A 26138-nucleotide genomic window follows, 5' to 3' on the forward strand; every position below is an offset into this window, starting at 1 on the left:
AACCTCCTCACAGGTGACTAGTCTCTAGATATTGCAGTTTGCATAATTGAGGCATTTCATGATAAGACCACCATTTTTTCTCCCTTGTCAATCTTGTCAACATTTATTTCAACAAACTAACATCTAAAATGAGAATTCCAGACATGCATGCAGTACTCAAGATATGGCCTGACCAATGTCTTTACAGTAGGATAATCACCTCTATATCACTGACAAATCCCATGGGCTATGCTAGCAGTGGCACTGCTCTGAGAGCTTCATACCTGAGTGCATAATTATCCCCAGGTTTTTTTCATTCTCCACCTTCTTGTTTTTGGTACCACACAGTTTCTACATTATTCTGGGATTACTACCACCCATATGCAGCACCTCGTATTTGTCAATGTCAAACTTAAATTTCCACTTCTCAGCCTATCTGCCTAATTTTTCTAGTTCTTGTTTCAGTAGCATACCCCCTGATTAATTACTATTAACCACCCTGCTAGCCTTCAATCTTCAGGAAGATAGACATTAAGACTGATGTGCCTTCATTAGTATCATTAATAAATATAGAAAACAAAAATGTGCCCAGCACTGAACCTTGGTGTACATCACTAATAACATTAGTCCATGAAAAGCAGTATCCTTTATCTTTCCACACTCAACCATCCCTTTATCCATAGCAGTAACTTGCCCCTAATGCCACACTGCTGCAATTACCGCAGTCTTTTATGTGCAACAGTATCAAAAGCTTTTTTTGATATATAAGCATATGATTTCAAATATTTTTTTTCGTCCAGTTAATTAGTTAGTTAATTAGTTATTTGGTTTTTAGGAGCATTAGCAACTTAGGCCATATTGCTCCGGGATATGCGGTGGTCATTCCCTGACCTTTCCACATCCTCCGTATTTGGTGGTGATGGGCTCGAACCCCGGTCTAATCAAGAAGCATGTGCTACGCACTGCTGTTCCTTCCCACCTGGCTACGGAGGTGCGCTCTTCCAGTTCCTTTGTGCTGTTTCATAGTATTAGCATTAGCATTAGTAGAGGCATATGATGCAAGAAAGCAAGCTTATGCAGCATCAGCCAAAAAAAAAAAACCCTTCCAGCTCACCTCTCCGTTCGTTCAACATACCTGTCCAGCTGAGCCTTAAATTTATTTAGGCTATCAGCTTCCACAACAAGGGATGAAAGTCTGTTCCACCAACCAACCAACTACCCGCTGGCTAAAGGCAAATTTCCGCACATTTATCCTACATCTGTCTTTCCTCAATTTGAATTTATGCCCTCTCAGGTGATTATTCTGAGCAAGAAGCAGTATCCCATCAGAATTAAGCATGCTCAAACTATTCAAGCCTTTGTACACCTCTATCAGATCACCTCGCCAGTGCCTAGTCTCCAGACACTGCCATTTGCAAAACTTAAGCCTTTCTTCGTAAGAGCAACCCTTCGTTCCATTCACTAACCTTGTTGGCCTTCTCTGTACTCGTTCCAGCAGTTCTACAACCTTCTTGAAATGAGGCCTCCAGACCTGTATACAGTACTCAAGGTGCAGCCTGACCATTGCCTTATACAAGGGAATAACCACCTCCTTATCCCTGCTAAAAAAATTCCTGTATATCACTGACAAGACACAATGAGCTACTCTTGCAGCCCGTCTGCACTACTCAGAGAACTTCATATCTGCCTGCACAATTACCCCCAGGTACTTTTCATTTTCTACCACTGTCAGTATAGTACTACAGAGTTGATACATTGCTCTGGGGTTGCTGTTTCCCATATGTAGTACTTTACATTTGTCAATGTTAAACTTCATTTCCCACCTCTCAGCCCATCTGCTCAACATTTCCAGATCCTGTTGCAGCAGCATAGCAACAGTAGCGTCCTTAACAACGCTGCCAACCGTTGTGTCGTCTGCAAACTTAGACATTAAGCTTGATATACCATCATCAATATTATTTATAAATACAGAAAACAACAATGGACCCAACACTGAACCCCGAGGGACTCCACTACGATGAGCAGTGTCCATTGATTACCACTCTCTGTCTTCTGCCACTCAACCATCCCTTTATCCTTAGCAACAATTTGCCACGAATGACACACTGCTCCAATTTGTGCAGCAGTCTTCCATGTGCAACAGTATCAAAAGCCTTTCTAAGATCCAAATATATAATATCAAAGTTATTCCCTGCATCCAATTCTTTTGTGACTACATCATAGTATCCAATCAAATTGGTCAGGCAAGACCTTCCCTAAACAAAACCACGCTGTGTCTGAGCTATAACTGAATTCTTGTCAAGATGATCCTGCAGTGCTTCTTTAACCAGTGCCTCCATTAATTTTCCTGGAACAGAAGTTAAACTCACAGGTCTATAATTACTTGTGTCAGCCTTTGATCTTTTTTGTGAATTGGGGTTACATTTTCACATCTCCAGTCTGTGGGTACCTCCCCTGAGTCCAAGGAAGCTCTCATAATTATGGCTAATGGATTGCTTACTTCCTTTGCTGCGTCCTTTAATATAACTGGATAGATCCCATCCACCCCAGGTGCCTTTCTTGTATTTATCTTCAACAATTTCCCTCCACTTTACTCTGAATTATTACAAGATCATCTAGCTCACTGCCAGTGTTTACTTCAGCTATGGCATTCCCCTTCTTGAATAACTCCTCATGTGTGAATGTAGATGCAAAATATTGATTTAGTTTGTTAGCTACCTGAGCAGGATCATGAACAGTTGAACCATCGATATCAAGTGGACCAATCTGATTCATCCCCTTCCTTCTAGAGTTTACATAAGTAAAGAACTCCTTGCTGTTTTTCTTTGCATCCCTTGCCAAAGATTTCTCGTAATCTGCCTTCGCCTGCCTAACCTCCTTTGTAACTTGGTTACAGATCAACTTGTATCTATCATAGGCTTCTGTGTCACACGTTAATTTATATGTACCCCATGCATTTTTCTTCTCTGCCATATGTCTCATTAGTTCATCTGACATCCATTTAGGCCTGAACCTTGAACAATATTTCTTAATTAGTATATAAAGCCTAGTAGCTTCCAAGATAAGTTCTTTGAATGCTTCCCATTTTGAGTTTGCTGTTGGTAACATCATCAGTTGGTCCCACTGTGTAGAATTTAAATAGTGTCTCAGACCATCGTAGTCGCCTTTACGAAAGCAGCAACCCTTCCCTTTACCCCTGATGGTAGTTACCTCCTTGAGTAAATCACACTTCAGCACACTGTGATCACTGCCACCTAGTGGTTCCTGTATCTGCAGATTCTTAATGCATGAAGAATCACTACTGATAATCAAATGAAGAGTATTGCTCCTTCTAATTGCTTCCCGAACATGCTGATTTAGAAAACAATCATCCAATAAATCCACAAAAGCCTTGCTAGTGTGTGAGTGACCACCTCACAAATTCCAGTCAATATCTGGGAAATTAAAATCTCCCATTATAAGACTCTCTGATTTACTGGCCTACTCTATTTCCCTGTACAGTTTCTTATTATACTCATCAGAGTCATTAGGCCTATAGCACACTCCTACTCTCAATTTTGATCTCCTAATGCTTATGTCACACCAAACTGACTCGACACTGCACTGTCCAGCAATGTCGACTGGCTTCACTTCCTTGGATTTTATGTGTTTCTTAACTAATAGCATAACCCCTCCTCCCTTCCTATCCTGTCTGTCCTTTCTGTAGACGTTGTACTCCCCAAATTCCAGTTCTGCATTCCTTATATCTGTGTGACACCACGTCTCTGAAATCCCCACAATATCTGCCTTTGATGTTTTGAGCAATACCTCAAATTCATCAAATTTATTTACTAAACTCCTAGCATTGGTGTACATGCAAGTATACATGCACCTCTTCTTTTTCTTAGCTACCCTAAGACAACCCATGTGTTTACTTGTACCCCAATGATTCCCAGCAGTCTCTGAAATATCCTGCATCTTATTTTCCAGGCTGTGGCTCTTTCCAATAGAAGCAGTGCAAGAATCACTTTCACCTCTGCCAGTGGCTACTGTTAATCTATTAGTCCTTGCATCCTCCCAATCTAGTAGTTTTCCGACCCACGAAACACTGCCTCGATAGCATCAGCAAACATTCTTGCACCCAATCATACTGATCAGACAAGATTGCCTCATAACAAAGTCAATGCAATATAACTGCATTTCTGTCTATAAGGTGCTGTGTTAGTTCTTTTAATGCAACCCCATTATTTCACTGGAATAGATTTTAAATTAGCAGGTCTGAAACTCCTTGTATAATCCTTTAATCCTTCATTACGAATACATTTGCACCCCTCCAATCCATAGAGATTCCCCCCAAATCCAAGAATGCTCTCATAATTATGGCTAACAGGTGGTTGATTGCTGGAACAAACTTCCATCTTGCATCATGTGCCTTTGCTAATGCTAATGCTGACTGTTTGATTATCTCTTTTGCTGTCCCTCTGAATATAATCGGATAGATCTTATCAACCACAGGTGCTTTTTTATGTTTAGCTTCAACAATTAAGGAAGTGGATGCCCAAAGGTTATCAAACTCTAAAGGGAGCTAAATGATTTTGCAATAACTGAGAAAAAAATGGAAGAAAAATTGTCCAAGTTTAACAGAAAATGGCACCCAGCACGAATGAGATCTATCCATGTTTATTAAGAGAGGCAGCAAAGGAGGTAAGCATACACCCATAATTATGAGAGCATCTTTGGATTCAGGGGAGGTTCATGTGGACTGGAGATGTGCGAATGTATCCCCAGATCACAATGAGGAAGAATGAATCCTGTCTAGATGATCCTGCATCACTTCTTTAACCAGTGACTCCATTATTTTCCTCTGTTCCATGGAATATAATAGAGTTACTCATTAAAGAAGTGATGCAGGATCATCTCAACAGGAGGAGTGCAGTTATATTTTAGTCACAGCATTGGTTAGTTAAAGGGAGATGTTGTCTGACCAATTCGATTAGATACTATGATGCAGTGGCAAAGGAAGCAGCAAAAAATAAGTTTGATATCATATATTTGGATTTCAGAAAAGATTTTGATACTGTTGTACGTAAAAGACTGCTGTATAAATTGGAGCAGTATAGCATTAAGGGCAAGTTAATGCTATGGATAAAGGGATGGTTGCATGGGAGAAGACAGTGGTTATCAATGGACACTTCTCTTCATGGACTAATGTTATTAGTGGAGTTCCAGAGGGTTTAGTGTTGGGCCCATTATTGTTTTTTTTTTTTTGTTTTTTTTTATTAATGATATTGATGAAGGTATATTAGGCTTAATGGGCTTAACATTAGGTATTTCCCTAGGTATTTCTAGGAAAAACCTAGAAATACCTAGGGATGATGCAGGCTCAACAGTTAGAGCACAAGGAAATCAAGAAGTCGCTGACTGAAAAATATCATCACAGACTCAGCTGAAAGCAAAATTGCACAGAGGGAAAACAGTTAAAGCCATAAACAGCAGCTCCAGTACTAACATATTCCTTTGAGGTCATAGATTGGATTAACACTGAGCTAGAGGATATCATGTGAAAGACAAGGACAGTGATGATCAAGAGCCTCCAACACCACCCGAAGTCAGTAGTGGAGAGACCAGGCCATAAGGAAGATAGATAAGTGATATACACCACTCAACCTAAGCGAGGAGCCCACTCCCACCCAGACAGCACAAGAAATGAAGCTAGAAAGATGGGCAAAGAAGATACTCCATGGCAGACACTACAATGACCTCCATCAAGATCATCTCGATAACATTGCTTCCAATGCAGAGCGCCTCTGTAGCCAGGTGGGAAGGAGCAGCAGTGCGTAGCACACGTTTCTTGATTAAACCGTGGTTCGAGCCTGTCACCACCAAATATGGAGGATGCGGAAAGACCAAGGAATGACCACCGCATATTCTTGGAGCGATATGGCTTCAGTTGCTAATGCTCCTAAAAACCAAATAACAACAACAGCTTCCAATGCATGACTCACAAGCTGGATGCTCTTCCCCAAGACTGAAGGATTCATGTAGGCCATCCAAGATCAGGTAATCAACACCAGAAACTATAGAAAATGTTCTATAAATATTTTTAATTTGTTCAATGCACTGTCAATTAGTTTTATGTTGTTCCAAAAGTGGCCAATGGTGGCACCCATGAGGCCTCAGTGCACCCCCTTGTGTTGGGCTATTAATTGCATTGTATGTATTTGTTATGTTTATCAGTGAAATATTTGCTTATTTACCATAATGCATTGTATCTAGGTATTTTTTTGCCTAGAAAAAAAATATTAATGAGGCCATTGACTTTTTTAAAGCATAATATCACAATTGAATAAAAAATATATTAATAATAAAATTTGGTTGATTGCATGTGATATGGAGTAATTAAAATATTCACCAATTGCACAGATTCTTATTATGTGAATTTGGAATCAAGCTGTTCTATTAGAATAAGAGAAAATATGCATATAGTGGTATTTTGTATTAAGTACCATATTTTCAAATAGATAAAAATAGATAGATAAATAGATAAAAAGTGTTTAATTTGAGTAATATTTGTGACAAAAATATAAAGTATAATTCAGATTTACAGCATATTGTTTAAACGTGTACTCATATTGTAGCATATGTAACTAATTTTACTACTAAAAGATATCACAAAAACTTCATTATTTGATACAGATAAAAAAAAAAGTATTCCATATTTGCCATCATTCCTCTATTTTGTACTGCATATATATGTATTTATTTTAAAAACATATATTAGTAAAATAATAAGAGGAGTTTACCTCAATATAGTACGTAGAACACTTCCATATGATACCCTCCAGAAATAAAAACGAAAAAATCGACAACTTACCGGTACATTTGAGTAAAATATAAATAATTAAATAATCAATTTAACACAATTCAAATCAATTAAAACAATTAAAAATCAAATTAACGCAATTAAAATAATATAACGAAAATATTCAAAACGATTTTTGATTTATCAAAATAGGAAGGAAAATCGTTTTGAATATTTTCGTTAGATTCTTTTAATTGCATTAATTTGATTTTTAATTGTTTTAAATTGATTTTAATTGTGTTAAATTGATTATTTAATTATATATATGCACTGGCGTTCAAAGAAAATGCATCACCCCAAAAATTGATATTGTCGTTCCAATAATGTAAGTATATGGCATATTTCTTACAGATTGCATTAGATAAGAATGGAATGTATAGGTGATGATGTAATATTGTATAAGCTGTTACTTTCAGCTATATAAGCATACTCTGCAAGAGTTGCAGTCATTCCTTGCTATTAGCATTAGTAGAGGCATTTGATGCAAGAAAGCAAGTTATGCAGCATCAGCCAAAAAAAAAAAAAAAAAAAAAAACCACTTCCACTTCATCCCTCTGTTCGTTCGAAATACCTCTCCAACTGAGCCTTAAACTATCAACTTCCACGACAAGGGATGGAAGTCTGTTCTACCAACCAACCACCTGCTGGCTAAAGGCAAATTTCCGCACGTCTATCCTACATCTGTCTTTCCTCAATTTGAATTTATGCCCTCTCAGGTGATTATTCTGAGCAAGAGGAAGAATCCCATCAGCATTGAGCATGCCCAAACCATTCAAGGCTTTATACACCTCTATCAGATCACCTCGCTGGTGCCTAGTCTCCAGACACTGTAAGTTGCAAAACTTAAGCCTTTCTTCATAAGAGCACCCCTTCATTCCATTCACTAATCTTGTTGTCCTTCTCTGTACTCGTTCCAGCAGCTCTACATCCTTCTTGAAATGAGGCCTCCAGACCTGTATACAGTCTCTAGGTGTGGCCTGACCATTGCCTTATACAAGGGAATAATCACCTCCTTATCCCTGCTAGAAAAATTCCTGTATATCATTGACAAGACACCATGAGCTATTCTTGCAGTCCATCTGCACTGCTCAGAAAAATTCATATCTGCCTGCACAATTACCCCCAAGTCCTTTTCATTCTCTACCACTGTCAGTTTAGAGAGTTGATATGTTACTCTGGGGTTACTGCTTCCCATATATAGTACTTTACATTTGTCAGTGTTAAACTTCATTTGCCACCTCTCAGCCCAGTACACCATGAGCTACTCTTGCTGCCTGTCTGCACTGCTCAGAGAACTTCATATCTGCCTGTGCAACCACCCCCAGGTCCCTTTCATTCTGTACCACTGTCAGTGTAGTACCACAGTGTTGATACGTTGCTCTGGGGTTGCTGTTTCCCATATGTAGTACTTTACATTTGTCAATTTTAAACTTCATTTCCCCACCTCTCACCCCATCTGCTCAACTTTCCAGATCCTGTTGCAGCAGCATAGTGTCAGTAGTGTCCTTGACAACCCTGCCAACCTTTGTATCATCTGCAAACTTGGACATTAAGCTTGGTATACCATCATCAATATCATTTATAAATACAGAAAACAATAATGGACTCAATACTGAACCCTGAGGGACTCCACTAATAACATTAGTCCACGATGAGCAGTGTCGATTGATTACCACTCTCTGTCTTCTCCCCCTCACCACCCCTTTATCCAAAGCAGCAATTTGCCTCCAATGCCACACAGCTCCAATTTGTGCAGCAGTCTTCCATGTGCAACAGTATCAAAAGCCTTTCTAAGATCCAAGTATATAATACCAAAGTTATTCCCTGCATATGTCAGGATGGCTAGTTATGTGCAGTTGATGCCACAAAGAAAGAGTGCTATTGTTGCTTTACATGAGGAAGGATGTTCTTCCTGTCATATTGGTTATAGAGTGTCTTGTAATCAGTCGACAGTGAGTAGATTTCTTTCCAAACTCAAGAATACTGGTTCTGCTGATAGCAAAAAAGGAACTGGACACAAACGAGTCTCTACGCCAAAACAGAACTGTGTTTTGAAGCGCTTATGCCTTAAAAACAGTAAAGCTTCTTTGTCTGAGCTGAAAAGAGAATGGGAAGAACCTACAGGGATGGTAGCAAGTGCAGTAACAGTGAGAAAACGCTTCTTCAAAAATGGATTTGTAGCCTGTCTTCCTAAGAAGAAGAAGCCCCTCCTCATACAAAAAATGAAAAAGGTCCCATTAATGTGGTGTAAGCACCATGTCAAATGGACTCCTGAGCAGCGAAAAGTCAAGTTATTTTCTTGGATGAGAAGAAATTCAACCTGCATGGCTCTGATGGGAGACAAACGATTCGTCATAGATGTGGTGAAGAATGCCATCCAGACTGTATGGTGTCTACAGTGAAATTCCCTACCATCCAAATGATATGGGGGTGTATTTCATATTGCAGAGTAGGTCATCTGCAGTTTATAAAAGGTTCCGTAAATGCCAATGGATACCTGGCTATATTGGAAGGCAAATTGCTGCCAACCATTAGAGACTATTTCAACCTGCCAAGTAACTACTTCTTTCAAGACAACTCTGCTCCTTGTCATCGGGGGGGGGGGGGCAAAAGTGTAAATAGGCACTTCTGTAGTTACTTTAGCTTCATTTCTGCATTAGAGGTTTGACAGTAATGTGTTTACATTTGTTACAGGTTAGAAAAAATAGTTGGAAAAATTGTCCATTACAATCCTTAGCTGGCCAGGAAACAGCCAGCCCGGACCTGTATCCTATAGCCTATAGATAACTGTTGGCATCGTGTGGAATCTGCAGTTGCCAGAAAGAAATCAAAGACTTCAGGAAGCCATAATTCATGTTTGGAGCCACAAACTATCAGTTGATTATCTTCAGAAATTGATCTTTTCAATGCCTCAACGGTGTGCTGCTGTCATCAGGGCCAGAGGCAGTTCAACTAAATATTAGTTTGCACCTGGTGAACTTTTCATTTTGTTTTCCATTTAAAATGATAAACTGAAGCAAATTGAGGGCTTCTGATAACATTTCAGTCATAATTGTCATGTTTACCAAAACTGTTGTATAAAGGTTGCAAATGCTCATTTTGGAATATTTTGAGAGTACCCGTAAAATATTACCTAACTTTGCCTTAACTATTAATAAACATCTTTTTTTTATATTTTTATTTGTGATGCTAGTCATTAATGTAATATACCATCGTGAAAAAGGGTTAGAAATGTGAAATTCCTAGGTGATGCAGTTTCTTTGAACACCAGTGTGTATATATATATATATATATATACAGTGGAACTTCTCTATTACGAACTTCTATTTAACGAATTTCTCTATATTACGAATTTTTTCGCGAAACATTGCACCTTGAAACGAAATTACATGTAAAATTAACCCCATATAACGAAGTGTTAGTCTCTCTATAACGAATTTTTAAAAAAAATTAGTAAAAGCATTTTTGAAGATTTTCAAGCATTTACTGCTAAACAGCCGCTCAAATATACTGCCTCCTTCCTTCCGAAATTTCGCATTAGCATCTGGAATTAAATAATCATCCTTTTAGTGACCACTTGCGGCCATTGACGCCCGTAGGAGGGTCTTTGTTTCATTTTTGTTACAGTTATTAAACCAAATGGGTTTTCTTAAAAGTGGTCGTAAACTTTACAATAAATAGCGTAGATTTGTAAATTGATGTTGGCTCAGGGGAAAGCGAAATTCACTGAGGTAAACCTTTAGCATGCTGCGGCGGCAATACATAGAATGCTACCATAGTCGGTTTTTAGTAACGCCTACTGAGTGACATTCGCTTCTCACCTCAACTGTACCACGTGACCTTCGTGGCAATCATTATATGATATGTCCGTTCTCGTCTAACCGAACCCCCAGTAGATGGTTTTCATGATTTTTTTTTTTTTTCCTGAAAAGTAACATACAGCATACGTTAATCATAAATTTTCTTTCGTGTATATATGAATGAAGGCGGAATAAAAGAAATTCGCAAAGTCGTATATTTCTTCAAAGGGAGTGATACCGTTGAATTGGCAAGCAAACTTCATTGAGTAGGCGGTACCTATACTAACAATTCACTGTATGGCCAGCGCAGCGAAGTTTGCGGTGTATGTATCGGCAAAAGCTGCAGTCCAGTAATTTTTACAATTGCGAAAACTATGTCGAAGAGAAAGTGTTTAAGTATTAATGATAAAGCAAAGATTATGATATTGACCAGGGTTTTAAGAAAAAAGATGTTGCGGAGAAATATGGCATATCTGCAAGCAGTTTATCTACGAATTTAAAAAAATCGAGAATCAATTTTAAATGCAATTGAAGGAGGAGCAGACAAGAAGCGAATTAAGTTGTGTATATACGAATATGTTGATATTGATAAAGCTGTTCTAAAATGGGTGCAAATGATACGTGAAAAGAATATCCCAATATCGAGCCTAATAATTAAGCAACAAGCTCTGAAATTTGCACAGGCCCTTGAACATAAAGAATTTAATACGAGCACTGGGTGGCTAGATAAATTTAAGAAGCGCCACAGAATTGTGGAAAAGGTTATTTGTGGAGAAAGTGTTAATGTAAGCGAAGAAGACTGCAACAGTTGGAGGAACAATACCAGAAGATTTTGGAAGAATATGAGCGTAAGGATGTTTCTAATGCTGACGAAATGGGTTTATTCTTTAAATGTTTACCGAATAGAACACTTGCTTTTAAGGATGATAAATGTTTTGGCGGAAAACAAAGCAAAGAAAGAATCACTGTGTAGTTGGAGCAAATATGACAGGAAGTGAAAAATTAAGACTTTTGGTCGTCGGAATATCAAAAAACCCAAGATGTTTTAGAGGCACAAAATCTTTGGAAGTTGACTACACCTTTAATAAAAAAGCATGGATGACAAGTGATATTTTTGAAGAATGGATATTAAAACTAGACAAGCGTATAACAAGAAAAAAGGAAAATCGTGTTGGTAACTGACAACTGTCCGGCACATCCTGCCAATCTTAAAAGTGCGAAGTTGTTTTTACCACCAAACGTAACGTCAAAACTCCAGCCAATGGACCAAGGCATTATTAAAAATTTTAAATTTCATTATCGAAAGAGAATAATAATGAAGATTGCCAATGCGTTCTCAGAAAATAGAAACTTGGAGGTTACCTTAGAGATTGCATCTCTGAACTGATAAAAGTTTGGACAAACGATGTCACTGAATACACTATTCAAAATTGTTTTTCGAAAGCGGGATTTGCATTGAATACAGAAGTCGAACAACGACTGGACGAACAAGATGAACTGCCCCTTTCACACGCTTCTTGATTAGACCGGGGTTCGAGCCCGTCACCACCAAATACGGAGGATGCGGAAAGGTCAGGGAATGACCACCGCATATATCCCGGAGCAATATATGGCCTTAGTTGCTAATGCTCCTAAAAAAAACCAAAAAAAAAAAAAAAAAACCAGCCCCTTTCACAACTGAAAAACTTTTGGATATTATTAGAATCGTCTGGAAACATCGAAAATGAAATAACAATGGATAGTTATGTTTATGTAGATCACAGCAGAACATCCAAATGAAGATGAAATACTGCTGAACAGTGTTAGACGCGACCATGATCACGAAGAAATTAACGATGACGCTGAAGAGACGCATCAGAACAACCCGTAAAAAGGCCAACACGCGAAGAAATGATTAACGCTTTTAAAACGGTTCGTATGGGTCTACAGTTTTGTGAAAATGTTCCTGATAATTGCTCTGAACAAATGTAGGTTTTCTTTGAGAATCAGACAATTTTTTTAATTGTACTGTGCAAACGAAAATTACAGATTGTTTTAATTTGCGATATTTACCGGCGAAAATTGTGTAAACGTAATTTAAATAAGTATGTTTTTTAAATAAAATACATTAAAAATAAATGTAGATTCGTTTTCATTTTCTAATTAGATAACAATTTCTAATAAAAAAGATATTCTCTGTATAACGAAATTTCTCTATAACGAATTTTTTTCGCCGGATTTATCGAATTCGTTATAGGGAAGTTCGACTGTATATATATATATATATAAACTGGTGTATATATATATATAAACTGGTGTATATATATATATATATATATATATATATATATATATATATATATATATATATATATATATATTGTTTTTGTCTATATATATATATATATATATATATAGACAAAAAAGTTATTATCAGTGTATTTGGTAGGGGAACTGAGCTATCAGGTGTAATAACCATGGGAGAATTAAGAGCACCTGTATGCTAAAAAACAGATTACCTGAAATAAAATGCAATTAATATAAGCATAATTATTGTAAGTACCTAAAGCTGTGGGTCCTAGAACTTTAATTACTTCTTCTTGGGGTCAGCAGTAAAAATCGTGGGTGCCACTGCAATAAGCCAGATCTCTGTTTCTGTTATGATGTACATATAAAAAGTTTACGTATACATCATAGCCGACCTGACAGAGAGAACAGAAGGAAGAATAGAAGAATAAATAAAATTAAAAAAAAAATAATAATAAATAAATAAGTTCATGCTGATAGAATCCTGTGGAAATATAAATAAGTATATTAGAGTATAAATGGAAGAATGCTGACCACATCAGATGTATTAACAATAGAAAATATAAATAGGTACCTGGAAAATACCCTTAATCCTTACCAATTTTTTAATTATCATTCTTTTTAAGCTGTTTCTATTCACTACAACTACTTGTTATGATTACATTAAACATATATATATAATATTGGTATAAATACACCATGTTTACCCATAAGTTTAACTACATAAGCAGTTTTAAGGCATCATTTGATTTTATCTCATATTGTGGTGCTACCTTCACAAAGAAATACCAGGTATTGCACTACTTCGAAGAAACAACACTTCTCCAATAGAGGAGACTACTATTGTTTATTCTCAGTGGACTCCACCACCCAGATGACACAGTTTTGGAGCTTATTGGTTCACTCATTGGTGGGCGGGCAGGTACCCTGGTAATGCTAAGATGCCATAACAACTGTGATGGCATGTATGCGTTACCAGAATTTTCTATTAATTTTAATTTATATGCATAAAATAAGCCTAATGGTGACTATTTATATGTTTGTGTGAATGCATTCTCCCAAATTTTAATGTATTTAATGTATATGATAATGGGTCTTAATTTGTATGAATCTTTGTATGCATGCACATTCTAAGAATGCAATCTACATGTAAATCATGACTGCCCTGTATATATTTAATATATATATTTATATGTTTTTTTGAAGAGGTGAGACATAGTTGTGAATAAGCATTGTAGGCCTTTTATATATAGAGGAAATTTTTTGTATTTCTTTTTCATCTCATTTTTATATTTGGCTGATTGATCTGTTCTTACAACGTAAACTGTCAAAGGCAAGATGTAGCTGTAGTTAGCATTCTCTCACTTTAGCTCGTTTAATGTTTAATTAGTTATTTTTATTCTTGCTGTTGAATAATAAATATAATATATATATAAATAGATTATTCATTCATTTATTGATTTTGAATAGTTTGCTTATTGGTTAAAATGAAATGTGATATTTGCCCTAGAACCTCCAGAGCCTCCACGAGAAGTGCGGATTCTGGAGCATAAAAGTCGCACAGCTAAAATTACTTGGTCTCCACCGTTCAGTGGGAACAGTGCCATTATTAAATATTTAGTACAATGTAAAACTGAATCAGGTAAGATATAATTATTTTATTTTTATATAAAAAAGCATAATAAATATAATATGCAAAATATTACAATAAATATAATATGAAATGTTTTAAATATTATCAACTTACAAAATATAGTAGAGTGTTGAAAATCTGAATGTCAATAATTCAAAACATCTATAATCCAAACCAGTCAGCATTTTTTTTTTTTTTTTAATGTTGATACCATAAAATAATTACAGTAAGCACCCATTATTGTGATCATGTTTATGAACTGAATTTTGATTCTATTAAAGGACAATTCTAATAAGTGAAAATTGGAGGAATATTATCCACAAGCTATAAAAATGAAGATATAAAGTACAAATTTACACTTTTTTTTTTTCGTTGCCAATTAACAAAATTAAATGATATGTGAAAATTGGAAGAATATTATCCACAGGTTAGTAAAATAAAAAAATAAATTTATGCTTACGTACATAGTTTAATTAATATATATATATAAAAAAAAAAGTAAAGTGCAGCCATTATCAACCCACTGCAGGGTGGAAGCCTCCTCAACAATTCATGCTGAGGGAAATGGACCATAATCTGCCACGCTGGTCCAGTGCGGGTTGGCAGATCGACCGTATTCAGCAGGCAGGGGCTTGAACCCCGGTCTACTCAAAGAGCGTGTGCTACTGCACTCCCGCTCCTGCCCACTCGGCTACGGAGGCACCTATATAGGACTAACTAAACATAATGCTTTGTAATCTGTTATTCAACACACTTTGTAATCTGATATTTCTGTTCACTGGCATTTTTTTTTTTTTTTTTGTAAAAAAATATAGTCTGTCTATAAAAGAACATGGCACACAAAAATTCCAGTTAACACAATATGCACAAGTGAGATACAAGTAAAATTCTGAACAGAGTTTTATTTTACCCTACTTCAATTTTCTTCATCTTTTAAAAGGAAGCAGAAATTTTTAACAATTGAATTGAAGATTGAGATTTTAAACAGACCGTCAAAGGGAGAAAGTGGGTCTTCATTATCTAAATTTTACCAGGTTGGAAAGTCAACAAGAACAGACATTAAAAACAACAAGGAAAAAATTTTTTAAAGTTTGCATCAAAACTTGATTTGGATGGCACAAAATAAAAAAAATAAAAAAAGGTAAAACTATGAGAACAGCTAATAACCCAGCCCTTAAAGATGCCATTTATTTGTGGTTCTTACAGTCATAGTAGCTTATGCACTTTTAAACTCCCATAACAACAACAATTTGTGGTTCACACAGAGACGAAGTTTAGGAGAACTGATATCTGGACCTTTGTTGTGTGAAAAGGTGCTCGATCTAAACAAAGAATAATCAGTCCCTCTGATTTTAAAGCCAGTGTTTTTAATTTCTAAACTTATTAAACTTTTTTTAGTCTCCAGAACACTATTTTTGATAAGTTCGAAAATCCGAACAAATTGATGGTTTGAACTACCCCCCAGATCCCAATTAGTTCAGATTATTGACGCTCTACTGTTGCACAATACTTATTAGTATTTAATAAGCTTCTCTGCATTATTTAAACTGATATTTTGCCATTGTCTCTCTCCATCAATTTAAATTTATGCCCCTTATGAATGTAGTATGAGCAAGAGAAATGAGGCCATCAAAATTTAGCTTACTTAATCCATTCAAAACCTTAAACTTCGCAGTTAGGTTTCATCATAGTTTCTTCATTTCCACACCCTGCAGTTTGCACAACTGAAGTCTTGGTAACAATACTTTTTTTGTTCTCCCCCCACACCCACTAATCTCATTGCTCTTCTCTGCACCTGTTATAACAGATCCACGTTCTACCTAACATACAGAGCTGCATGCAGTACTCAAGATGTGGCCTAACCATTACCTTATACAGCAGAATAATTACTCTTTTTTTGTCTCTCCTGGAACAATTCCTGTACATCATTGACAAAACTACATGAGCTATTCTAGAAGCCTCTGCACTTTTAGCATTAGTAGAGGCACATGATGCAAAAAAGCAAGCTTATACGGCATCAGATGAAAAAAAAAAAAAAAAAACCCTTCCCATTTCACTGATCCATTCATTCCAAATGTTTGTCTAGTTCTGCCTTGAATTTATTTAAGCTATCAACTTGCACAACAACAACACCAGACGGAAGTTTGTTCCAGCAATCAGCTGCCTGCTGGCTAAAGGCAAATTTCCTTACATCTATTCTACAACTGTCTTTCCTCGGTGTAAATGTATGCCACTCAGGTTTGTAATCTGAACAAGAGGAAGAATCCCCTCAGCATTAAGCCTGCTCAATCCATTGTTTATACACCCCAATCAGATCACCTCGCATGTACCTAGTCTCCAGAAGCTGCAATTTACCGAACTTAAGCCTTTCTTCATAAGAGTACCGTTTTGTTCCCTTCACCAGTCTTGTTGCCTTTCTCTGTACTTGTTCAAGCAATTCTACATCCTTCCTAAAATGAGGCTTCCAGACATGTACGCAGTACTCAAGGTGTGGCCTGACCATTGCCTTATACAAGGAGATAATCACTATCTTATCCCTGCTCGCAAAATTCCTGTTTATCATTGACAATACCCCATGACCTACTCTGGCAGCCTGTCTGCACTGCTCAGAAAACTTCATACCTGACTGCACAATTACCCCAAGATCTCTTCTCTTTCATTCTCCACTACCCTGAGTGTAACACCACATAGTTGGTACATTTCTCTGGAGTTACTGCTACCCATATGCAGTACTTTACATCTGTCAATGTTAAACTCCAATTGCCATTTCTCAGCCCATCTACTCAACTTTTTCAGATCCTGTTGCAGCAGCATATTGCCATTACTGTTATTTACAACCTGGCGGAATTACTTAACAAGTACAGGTCACTGTTGAAAAAAAGCCGTGAATTAGGGTTGAATTTGAAAGTGTCTGCAATTCTGCAAAGACACAATAGGAGGGAGTATATAATGAGAGCCCTGTCGATCAATTTGGCTCTGAAAAGATTGTGTAAGGCTCAAGGGATAGAATTTTTTCAGCCTAGTCTGTACTTGTTAACAGGAGAGATTGCTTCTACAGGGATGGAATACACTTAAATAGAAAGGGTGCAAGAATGTTTGCTGATGCTATCGAGGCAGTGTTAGGTGGGTCGGAAAACTACTAGATTGGGAGGATACAAGGACTAATAGATTAACAGTAGCCACTGGCAGAGGTGAAAGTGATTCTTGCACTGCTTCTATTGGAATGAGAATGAGCCACAGCCTGGAAAATAAGATGCAGGATATTTCAGAGACTGCTGGCAATCATTGGGATACAAGTAAACACATGGGTTGTGTCAGGGTAGCTAAGAAAAAGAAGAGGTGCATGTATACTTGCATGTACACCAATGCTAGGAGTTTAGTAAATAAATTTGATGAATTTGAGGTATTGTTCAAAACATCAAAGGCAGATATTGTGGGGATTTCAGAGACGGGGTGTCACACAGATATAAGGAATGCAGAACTGGAATTTGGGGAGTACAACATCTACAGAAAGGATAGACAGGAGAGGAAGGAAGGAGGGGTTATGCTATTAGTTAAGAAAAACATAAAATCCAAGGAAGTGAAGCCAGTCGACATTGCTGGACAGTGCAGTGTCGAGTCAGTTTGGTGTGACATAAGCATTGGGAGATCAAAATTGAGAGTAGGAGTGTGCTATAGGCCTAATGACTCTGATGAGTATAATAAGAGACTGTACAGGGAAATAGAGTGAGCCAGTAAATCAGAGAGTCTTATAATGGGGGATTTTAATTTCCCACATATTGACTGGAATTTGGGGGCTGGTCACTCACACGCTAGCAAGGCTTTTGTGGATTTATTGGATGATTGTTTCTACATCAGCATATTCGGGAGGCAACTAGAGGGAGTAATACTCCTGATTTGATTATCAGTAGTGATTCTTCATGCATTAAGAATCTGCAGGTAAATGAACCACTAGGAGGCAGTGATCACAGTGTGCTGAAGTGGGATTTACTCAAAGAGGTAACAACCATTAGGGGTAAAGGGAAGGGTTACTGCTTTCGTAAAGGCGACTATGATGGACTGAGACAGTATTTAAATTCTATACAGTGAGTCCAACTGATGATGTTACCAACAGAAAATTCAAAATGGGAAGCATTCAAAAAACTTATCTTGGATGCTACTAGGCTTTACATACCAACTAAGAAATATTGTTCAAGGTTTAGGCCTAAGTGGATGTCAGATGAACTAACGAGACATATGGCAGAGAAGAAAAATGCATGGGATACATACAAATTAACACGTGACACAGAAGCCTATGATAGATACAAGGTGATCTGTAACAAGTTACAAAGGAGGTAGGCAGGTGAAGGCAGATTACGAGAAATCTTTGGCAAGGGATACAAAGAAAAATAGCAAAGAGTTCTTTACTTATGTAAACTCTAGAAGGAATGGGATGAATCAGATTGGTCCACTTGATATTGATGGGTCAACTGTTGATGATCCTCCTAACAAACTAAATGAATATTTTGCATCGACATTCACACATGAGGAGTTATTCAGCAAGGGGAATGCCAGAGGTGTATTCAACCCTAGCAGTAAGCTGCAGAATCTTGAAATAACTGGGAGTAAAGTGGAGGAGAAACTGTTGAAGATAAACACAAGAAAGGCACCCGGGGTGGATGGGATCTATCCAGTTATATTAAAGGAGGCAGCAAAGGAAGTAAGCAAACCCTTAGCCATAACTATGAGAGCTTCCTTGGACTCAGGGGAGGTACCCATAGACTGGAAATGTGCAAATGTGACCCCAATTCACAAAGGAGGATCAAAGGCTGACACAAGTAATTATAGACCTGTGAGCTTAACTTCTGTTCAGAAAATTAATGGAGGCACTGGTTAAAGAAGCACTGCAGGATCATTTAGACAAGACTTCAGTTATAGCTCAGACACAGCATGGTTTTGTTAAGGGGAAGTCTTGCCTGACCAACTTGATTGGATACTATGATGCAGTCACAAAAGAACTGGATGCAGGGAATAACTTTGATATTATATACTTGGATCTTAGAAAGGCTTTTGATACTGTTGCACATGGAAGACTGCTACACAAATTGGAGCAGTGTGACATTGGAGGTAAATTGTTGCTATGGATAAAGGGGTGGTTGAGGGGGAGAAGACAGAGAGTGGTAATCAATGGACACTGCTCATCGTGGACTAATGTTATTAGTGGAGTCCCTCAGGGCTCAGTGTTTGGTCCATTATTGTTTTCTGTATTTATAAATGATATTGATGATGGTATATCCGCTTAATGTCCAAGTTTGCAGACGATACAAAGGTTGGCAGGGTGTCAAGGACACTACTGACACTATGCTGCTGCAACAGGATCTGGAAAGGTTGAGCATATGGGCTGAGAGGTGGCAAATGAAGTTTAACATTGACAAATGTAAAGTACTACACATGGGGAACAGCAACCCCAGAGCAACGTATCAACTCTGTGGTACTACACTGACAGTGGTAGAGAATGAAAGGGACTTGGGGGTGGTTTGTGCAGGCAGATATGAAGTTCTCTGAGCAGTGCAGACGGGAAAAGAGTAGCTCATGGAGTATTGTCAATGAAATACAGGAATTTTTCCAGCAGGGATAAGGAGGTGATTATTCCATTGTATAAGGCAATGGTCAGGCCACACCTAGAGTACTGTATACAGGTCTGGAGGCCTCATTTCAAGAAGGATGTAGAGCTGTTGGAACGAGTACAGAGAAGGGCAACAAGATTAGTGAATGGAACAAAGGGGTGCTCTTACAAAGAAAGGCTTAAGTTTTGCAGATTACAGTGTCTGGAGACTAGGCACCAGCGAGGAGATCTGATAGAGGTGTATAAAGCCTTGATGGTTTAAGCATGCTCAATGCTGATGGGATTCTTCCTCTAGCTCAGAAAAAATCACCTGAGAGGGCATAAATTCAAATTGAGGAAAGACAGATGTAGGATAGACGTGCGGAAATTTGCCTTTAGCCAGCGGGTGGTTGGTTGGTGGAACAGACTTCCATCCCTTGTGGTGGAGGTTGATAGCCTAAATAAGTTTAAGGCTCAGCTGGACAGGTATTTTGAACGAACAGAGGGGTGAAGTGGAAGTGGTTTTTTTTTATTTTTTTTTGGCTGATGCTGCATAAGCTTGCTTTCTTGCATCAAATGCCTCTACTAATGCTAATGCTAAAATGCTAGTTTCAATTTTCGCAAGCCAAAATCAGACAGCAGTGGGCAAGATATGCTGTCTCCTCTTCTGATTTCAAATCTGTTTTCATACCATTTAAAACTACCTACAGTTACTTAATAACTGAGATAACAGTGGCAGTACTTACTAGGAGATGCGTAGAAATTTCATAAATAAATGGACATATTATTTGAAATGACTTTACACACAAGTGTGTGTGTGTGTGTGTGTGTGTGTGTGTGTGTGTGTGTGTGTGTGTGTGTGCGTGCGTGCGTGCGTGCGCGCGCGCGCCCCAAAATAAGGAGTATGCACACACACACATACTCCTTATTTAGATTGAAGCTTTTAAACAGTTAAAATGGTTACTTTTCCATAATAAAGTATTTCTTCCAAACCATCTTTTCACATTTGTATGTAATACCCCAAAATGTGGCCATTTTCCCCTTGTATTACACAATGGGATATGACCACTTTGATCCTGCTAGCAACGTCCATCTATATCATTGTTTTCCCATAATTGGCAGAACCTTGTGAGTTTTATCAGACTGTCTGTGCTACTCAGGGAACTTCATGTTGGACTGTACAATTATCTTTAGGGTTGTTTCCTTATCAACTATATTGAGTAATTCTGGAATAGCATATGCAAATGGAAAATGGTATATTACTCTGAGATTACTGCTATCATAGTACAGAGAATGAGAACTAGTCCTCTACTTTTCTGATGATGATTCTGCAGTTTTTTCAGTAATACGAATGACTTGATGAACTATCTAGGAATCAATTCTACACAGTGGAGACTTTTTATTGACTCATCATTGAGGAGTTTCAAAAGTGTGTTGCTCCACAATGGAAATAAATATGGTTAAGTTCCAGTAGATCACTCTGTGCATTTGAAGAAAACATATCAGAACTTCAAGAAGTTGTTGACAAGTATTAAGTATGAAGAGCTTGGTTGATCAGTCTGTGCCAACTTTAAAGTGATAGGCATGTAACTTGGACAGCAATCTGGCTACACAAAAATGCCCTGCTTTCTGTGTGAGTGGGACAGTCAGGCAAGGAGTAAGCACTGGAATGTCAAGGTCTGGCAAAGTGGAGGGCAGTTTATTGCCTGGATCAAAAAACACAGTTCATAAACCATTGGTAGATCCCAAAACTGTCCTCTGTCCACCTTTGCACATCAAACTTTGTTTCATCAAACCCAGTTTGATGTGCAAGTGGGGAAAGCATTGCATATGGGTAGCAGTAATCCCAGAGTAACATACCAACTGTGTGGTACTATACTCAGGGTAGTGGAGAATGGAAAGGAACTGGAGGTAATGGTACAGTTAGATATGAAATTCTCTGAGCAGTGCAGACAGACTGCCAGGAAAACTCATGAGATTTTGTCATTGATATACAGGAATTTTTAAGCAGGGATAAGGAAGTGATTATCACATTGTATAGGGTAATGGTGAGGCCATATCTTGAGTACTGCATACAGGTCTGGAGGCCTGATATTAGGAAGGACACAGAGTGCTGGAACAGGTACAAAGAAGGGCAATGAGACATGGGGGAGGGAGCAGATGGGTGCTCTTACCAAGAAAGGCTTCACTTCTACAAATTGTAGTGGAGACTAGGCACACACCTGAGGTGACCTGATTGGGGTGTTTAAGGATTTGAATGGCTTGAGCAAACTCAATGCTGATGGGGTTGTTCCTCTAATAAATTCAAATTGATGAAGGATGATTGCAGGATAGATGTGTGGAAGTTTGCTCTCAGCCAACGGGTGTTTGATTGCTGGAACAAGCTTCCATCCGTTATTGTGAAAGTTGATATATATATATATATATATATATATATATATATATTTTTATTTATTGCCTTAGGCATTCCCTGGGAAAAACTGGCATCCCCCATCATATTATACAATACCATACTTATACAATACATCAATTAATAGATCCATATATTTAGTACATAGATCCCATTGCAGGAGCAGCAGTGCATAGCACACGTTTCTTGATTTGACCAGGGTTCGAGCCCATGACCACCAAATATGGAGGATGTAGAAAGATCAGGGAATGACTATCGCATATCCCCAGAGCAATATGGCCTTATTTGCTAATGCTCCTAAAAACAAATAACAACGACAACAATGTAGATCCCATTAGTTCAGTCCGGTAAGTGTCAGCTATGTATTAATTCAGCAAAATGGAAGGTCTTGCATTTTAGCATTAGCATTAGTAGAGGCGTTTGATGCAAGAAAGCAAGCTTATGCAGCATCAGCCAAAAAAAAAATAAATAAAAATAAATAAATAAATAAAAAATAACCACTTCCACTTCACCCCTCTGTTCATTCGAAATACCTGTCCAGCTGAGCCTTAAACTTATTTAGGCTATCAACTTCCACGACAAGGGATGGAAATGTGTTCCACCAACCAACCACCCGCTGGCTAATGGCAAATTTCCACACGTCTATCCTACATCTGTCTTTTTCAATTTGAATTTATACCCTCTCAGGTGATTATTCTGAGCAAGAGGAAGAATCCCATCAGCATTGAGCATGCTCAAACCATTCAAGGCTTTATACACCTCTATCAGATCACCTCGCTGGTGCCTAGTCTCCATACACTGTAATTTGCAAAACTTAAGCCTTTCTTCGTAAGAGCACCCCTTTGTTCCATTCACTAATCTTGTTGCCCTTCTCTGTACTCGTTCCAGCATCTCTACATCCTTCTTGATGTGCAAGTGGGAATTTTTCTAGCAGGGATAAGGAGGTGATTATTCCCTTGTATAAGGCAATGGTCAGGCCACACCTAGAGTACTGTATACAGGTCTGGAGTGACCATTGCCTTATACAAGGGAATAATCACCTCCTTATCCCTGCTAGAAAAATTCCTATATATCATCGACAATACTCCATGAGCTACTCTTGCAGCCCATCTGCACTGCTCAGAAAACTTCATATCTGCCTGCACAACCACCCCCAGGTCCCTTTCATTCTCTACCACTGTCAGTGTAGTACCACAGAGTTGATACGTTGCTCTGGTAGAGAATGAAAGGGACCTAGGGGTGGTTGTGCAGGCTCCTCATTGAATAACTCCTCACGTGTGAATGAAGATGCAAAATACTCATTCAGTTTACCAGCTACCTGAGTATCATCATCCATAGTCGACCATCTGTGTTAAGTGGTCCAATCTGATTCATCCTTTTCCTTCAAGAGTTTACATAAGTAAAGAACTCTTTGCTGTTTTTCTTTGCATCCTTTGCCAAAGATTTCTCATAATCTGCCTTTGCCTGCCTAAACTCCTTTGTGACTTGATTACAGAATAGTTTATATCTGCCCTAGGCTTCTGTGTCACCTGATACTTTATATGCATCCCATACATTTTTATTCTCTGCCACGAGCCTCATTAATTCATTGGACATCCATTTAGGCCTAAATCTTGAACAGTATTTCTTAGTTGTAATCAAAAGCCTAGTAGCCTCCAAAATTAAGTGCCTGAAGACTTCCCATTTAGAATTCAACGTTGGTAACATCATCAGTTGATCCCCCTGTACAGAATTTAAAAACTATCTGAGAATGCTGTAGTTCACATTTACAAAAGCAAAAGCCCTTCCCTTTAGCCTTGATAGTCACATATTTAAGTAATTCCCACCTCAGTACATTGTGATCACTGTCACCCACTGGTTCCTCTATCTGCAAACTCAATGCATGAATAATCATTGCTGATAATCAGATCAAGAGTATTACTCCCTCTGGTTGCCTCTTGAACATGCTGCTGTAGAAAATAGTCATCCAATAAATCCATTCTGATTTACTAGCCCACTGTATTTCTCTGCACAATTGCTTATGATACTCATCAGATTCATTAGGCCTATAACACACACCTATTCTCATTTTTCCTTTCCCAGTGCTTATGTCACACCAAACAAACTCAACATTGCATTGTCCACTAACATTAATTGGATGCACTTCCTTAGATTTTATGTTTCCTAACTAACAGCATAACCCTCCCTCCCTGTCCTGTCTATCCTTCCTGTACACATTGTACTCTTCAAATTCCAATTCTGCACTGCTTATATCTGTGTGACACCATGTCTCTGATATTCCAACAGTATCTGCCTTTGATGTCTTTACTAGCATTTCTAACTCATCAAATTTATTAACTATACATCTAGCATCAAATTTATTAACTATACACCTAGCATCAAATTTATTAACTATACACCTAGCATCAAATTTATTAACTATACACCTAGCATTGGTGTACATGCAAGTATACATGCACCTGTTATTATTCTTAGTTACCCTAATGCAACCATGTATTTACTTGTTCCACTATGACCCCCAGCAGTCCTGGAAATCTCCATTATAATAGAAGCAATGCATTCTAATAGAAGCAGTGCAAGAATCACTTTCACCTCTGCCAGTGCCTACTGTTAATCTATTAGTCAGTGTATCCCCCCCCAAGCGAACAATTTTCCGACCCACCTAACACTGTCTCGATAGCATCAGCAAATATTCTTGCACTCTTTCTATTTAAGTGTATCACATCCCTGTGGAAGCAGTTGCTCCTGTCAACAAGCACAGACCAGGCTGAAAAAAATTCTAACCCTTGAGCCTCACAATCTCTCCAGGGTTGAATTGATCGACAAGGCTCTCATTATATACTCCCACCATGTATAGGCATGATAGGAGGGAGTATATGATACAGGTGATATAGGTTTTATATGTATAGGTGTTATCGGTCTGGAGCAAAGTCGAGAACGATATATTGATTGACAGGTAAGAATGGCAAACAATGTGCTGATTGGTGCACGAACACAACACACGATAACATTGGTTTAGTTTCACTTTAGTAACACCCTGAAGCACTAATGCTAACTTTCCCTAATTGCACATGCCCTAATGAAGGCTTTCCATAATGGTGAAAAAGATGCCAGGTTACTCCCACTTGAATCATATGGGAGCTTGAACTCCTCCCAAAATGGAGGGGTAACCTAACCTTTTTTTTTTAGAATCATGGGTGGACTAGCACATAAGTTGCTTATTAACAAAATATTAATTTTTTATTACCGTATTTTTATTTTTAAAGACAGTCATGCGGATACACACGTATCATTATTATTGTTGTTGCTCTTATATTATTTCTCCCTGATTGGGGATTTCACTCCGTGATGGTACTGCTACCAAGTACACAGGATGGTTGTTGTTATGTCTGGTGTTACTGTTGATCGAGGAAATCTCTGATTATTCTACAGGTGTTCAGGATTGCGACTTTCTGGAATTCCTTGTAGGTGTTCTCTGGGAGACTTTTGCTGCCAGGCTGCTATATAGAGTCTTTAGCACTATTCCAGTGGTTGACACAATGATCGGGATGGTTGATACTTCTTGCATATGCCAAATCTCCTTGACCTCATGTCTCAGGTTCGTG

At 38.0% G+C, this 26138-nt stretch overlaps 1 protein-coding gene across 1 annotated transcript in view; it reads left to right on the forward strand.

The window, feature by feature from the left end:
* Positions 1 to 26138, forward strand: part of LOC150080136 (cell adhesion molecule Dscam1-like) — a 1047872-nt gene that overhangs the window by 548606 nt on the left and 473128 nt on the right. Inside the window, 2 exon segments of the mRNA XM_090381929.1 lie at positions 14417 to 14548; positions 20182 to 20187. Coding sequence (XP_090238055.1) covers positions 14417 to 14548; positions 20182 to 20187 — 138 coding nt within the window.

The sequence above is a fragment of the Mastigoproctus giganteus genome, chromosome 9 (assembly GCF_048544385.1).
Source record: "Mastigoproctus giganteus isolate SK-2022 chromosome 9, ASM4854438v1, whole genome shotgun sequence".
Lineage (NCBI taxonomy): Eukaryota > Metazoa > Arthropoda > Arachnida > Uropygi > Thelyphonidae > Mastigoproctus > Mastigoproctus giganteus.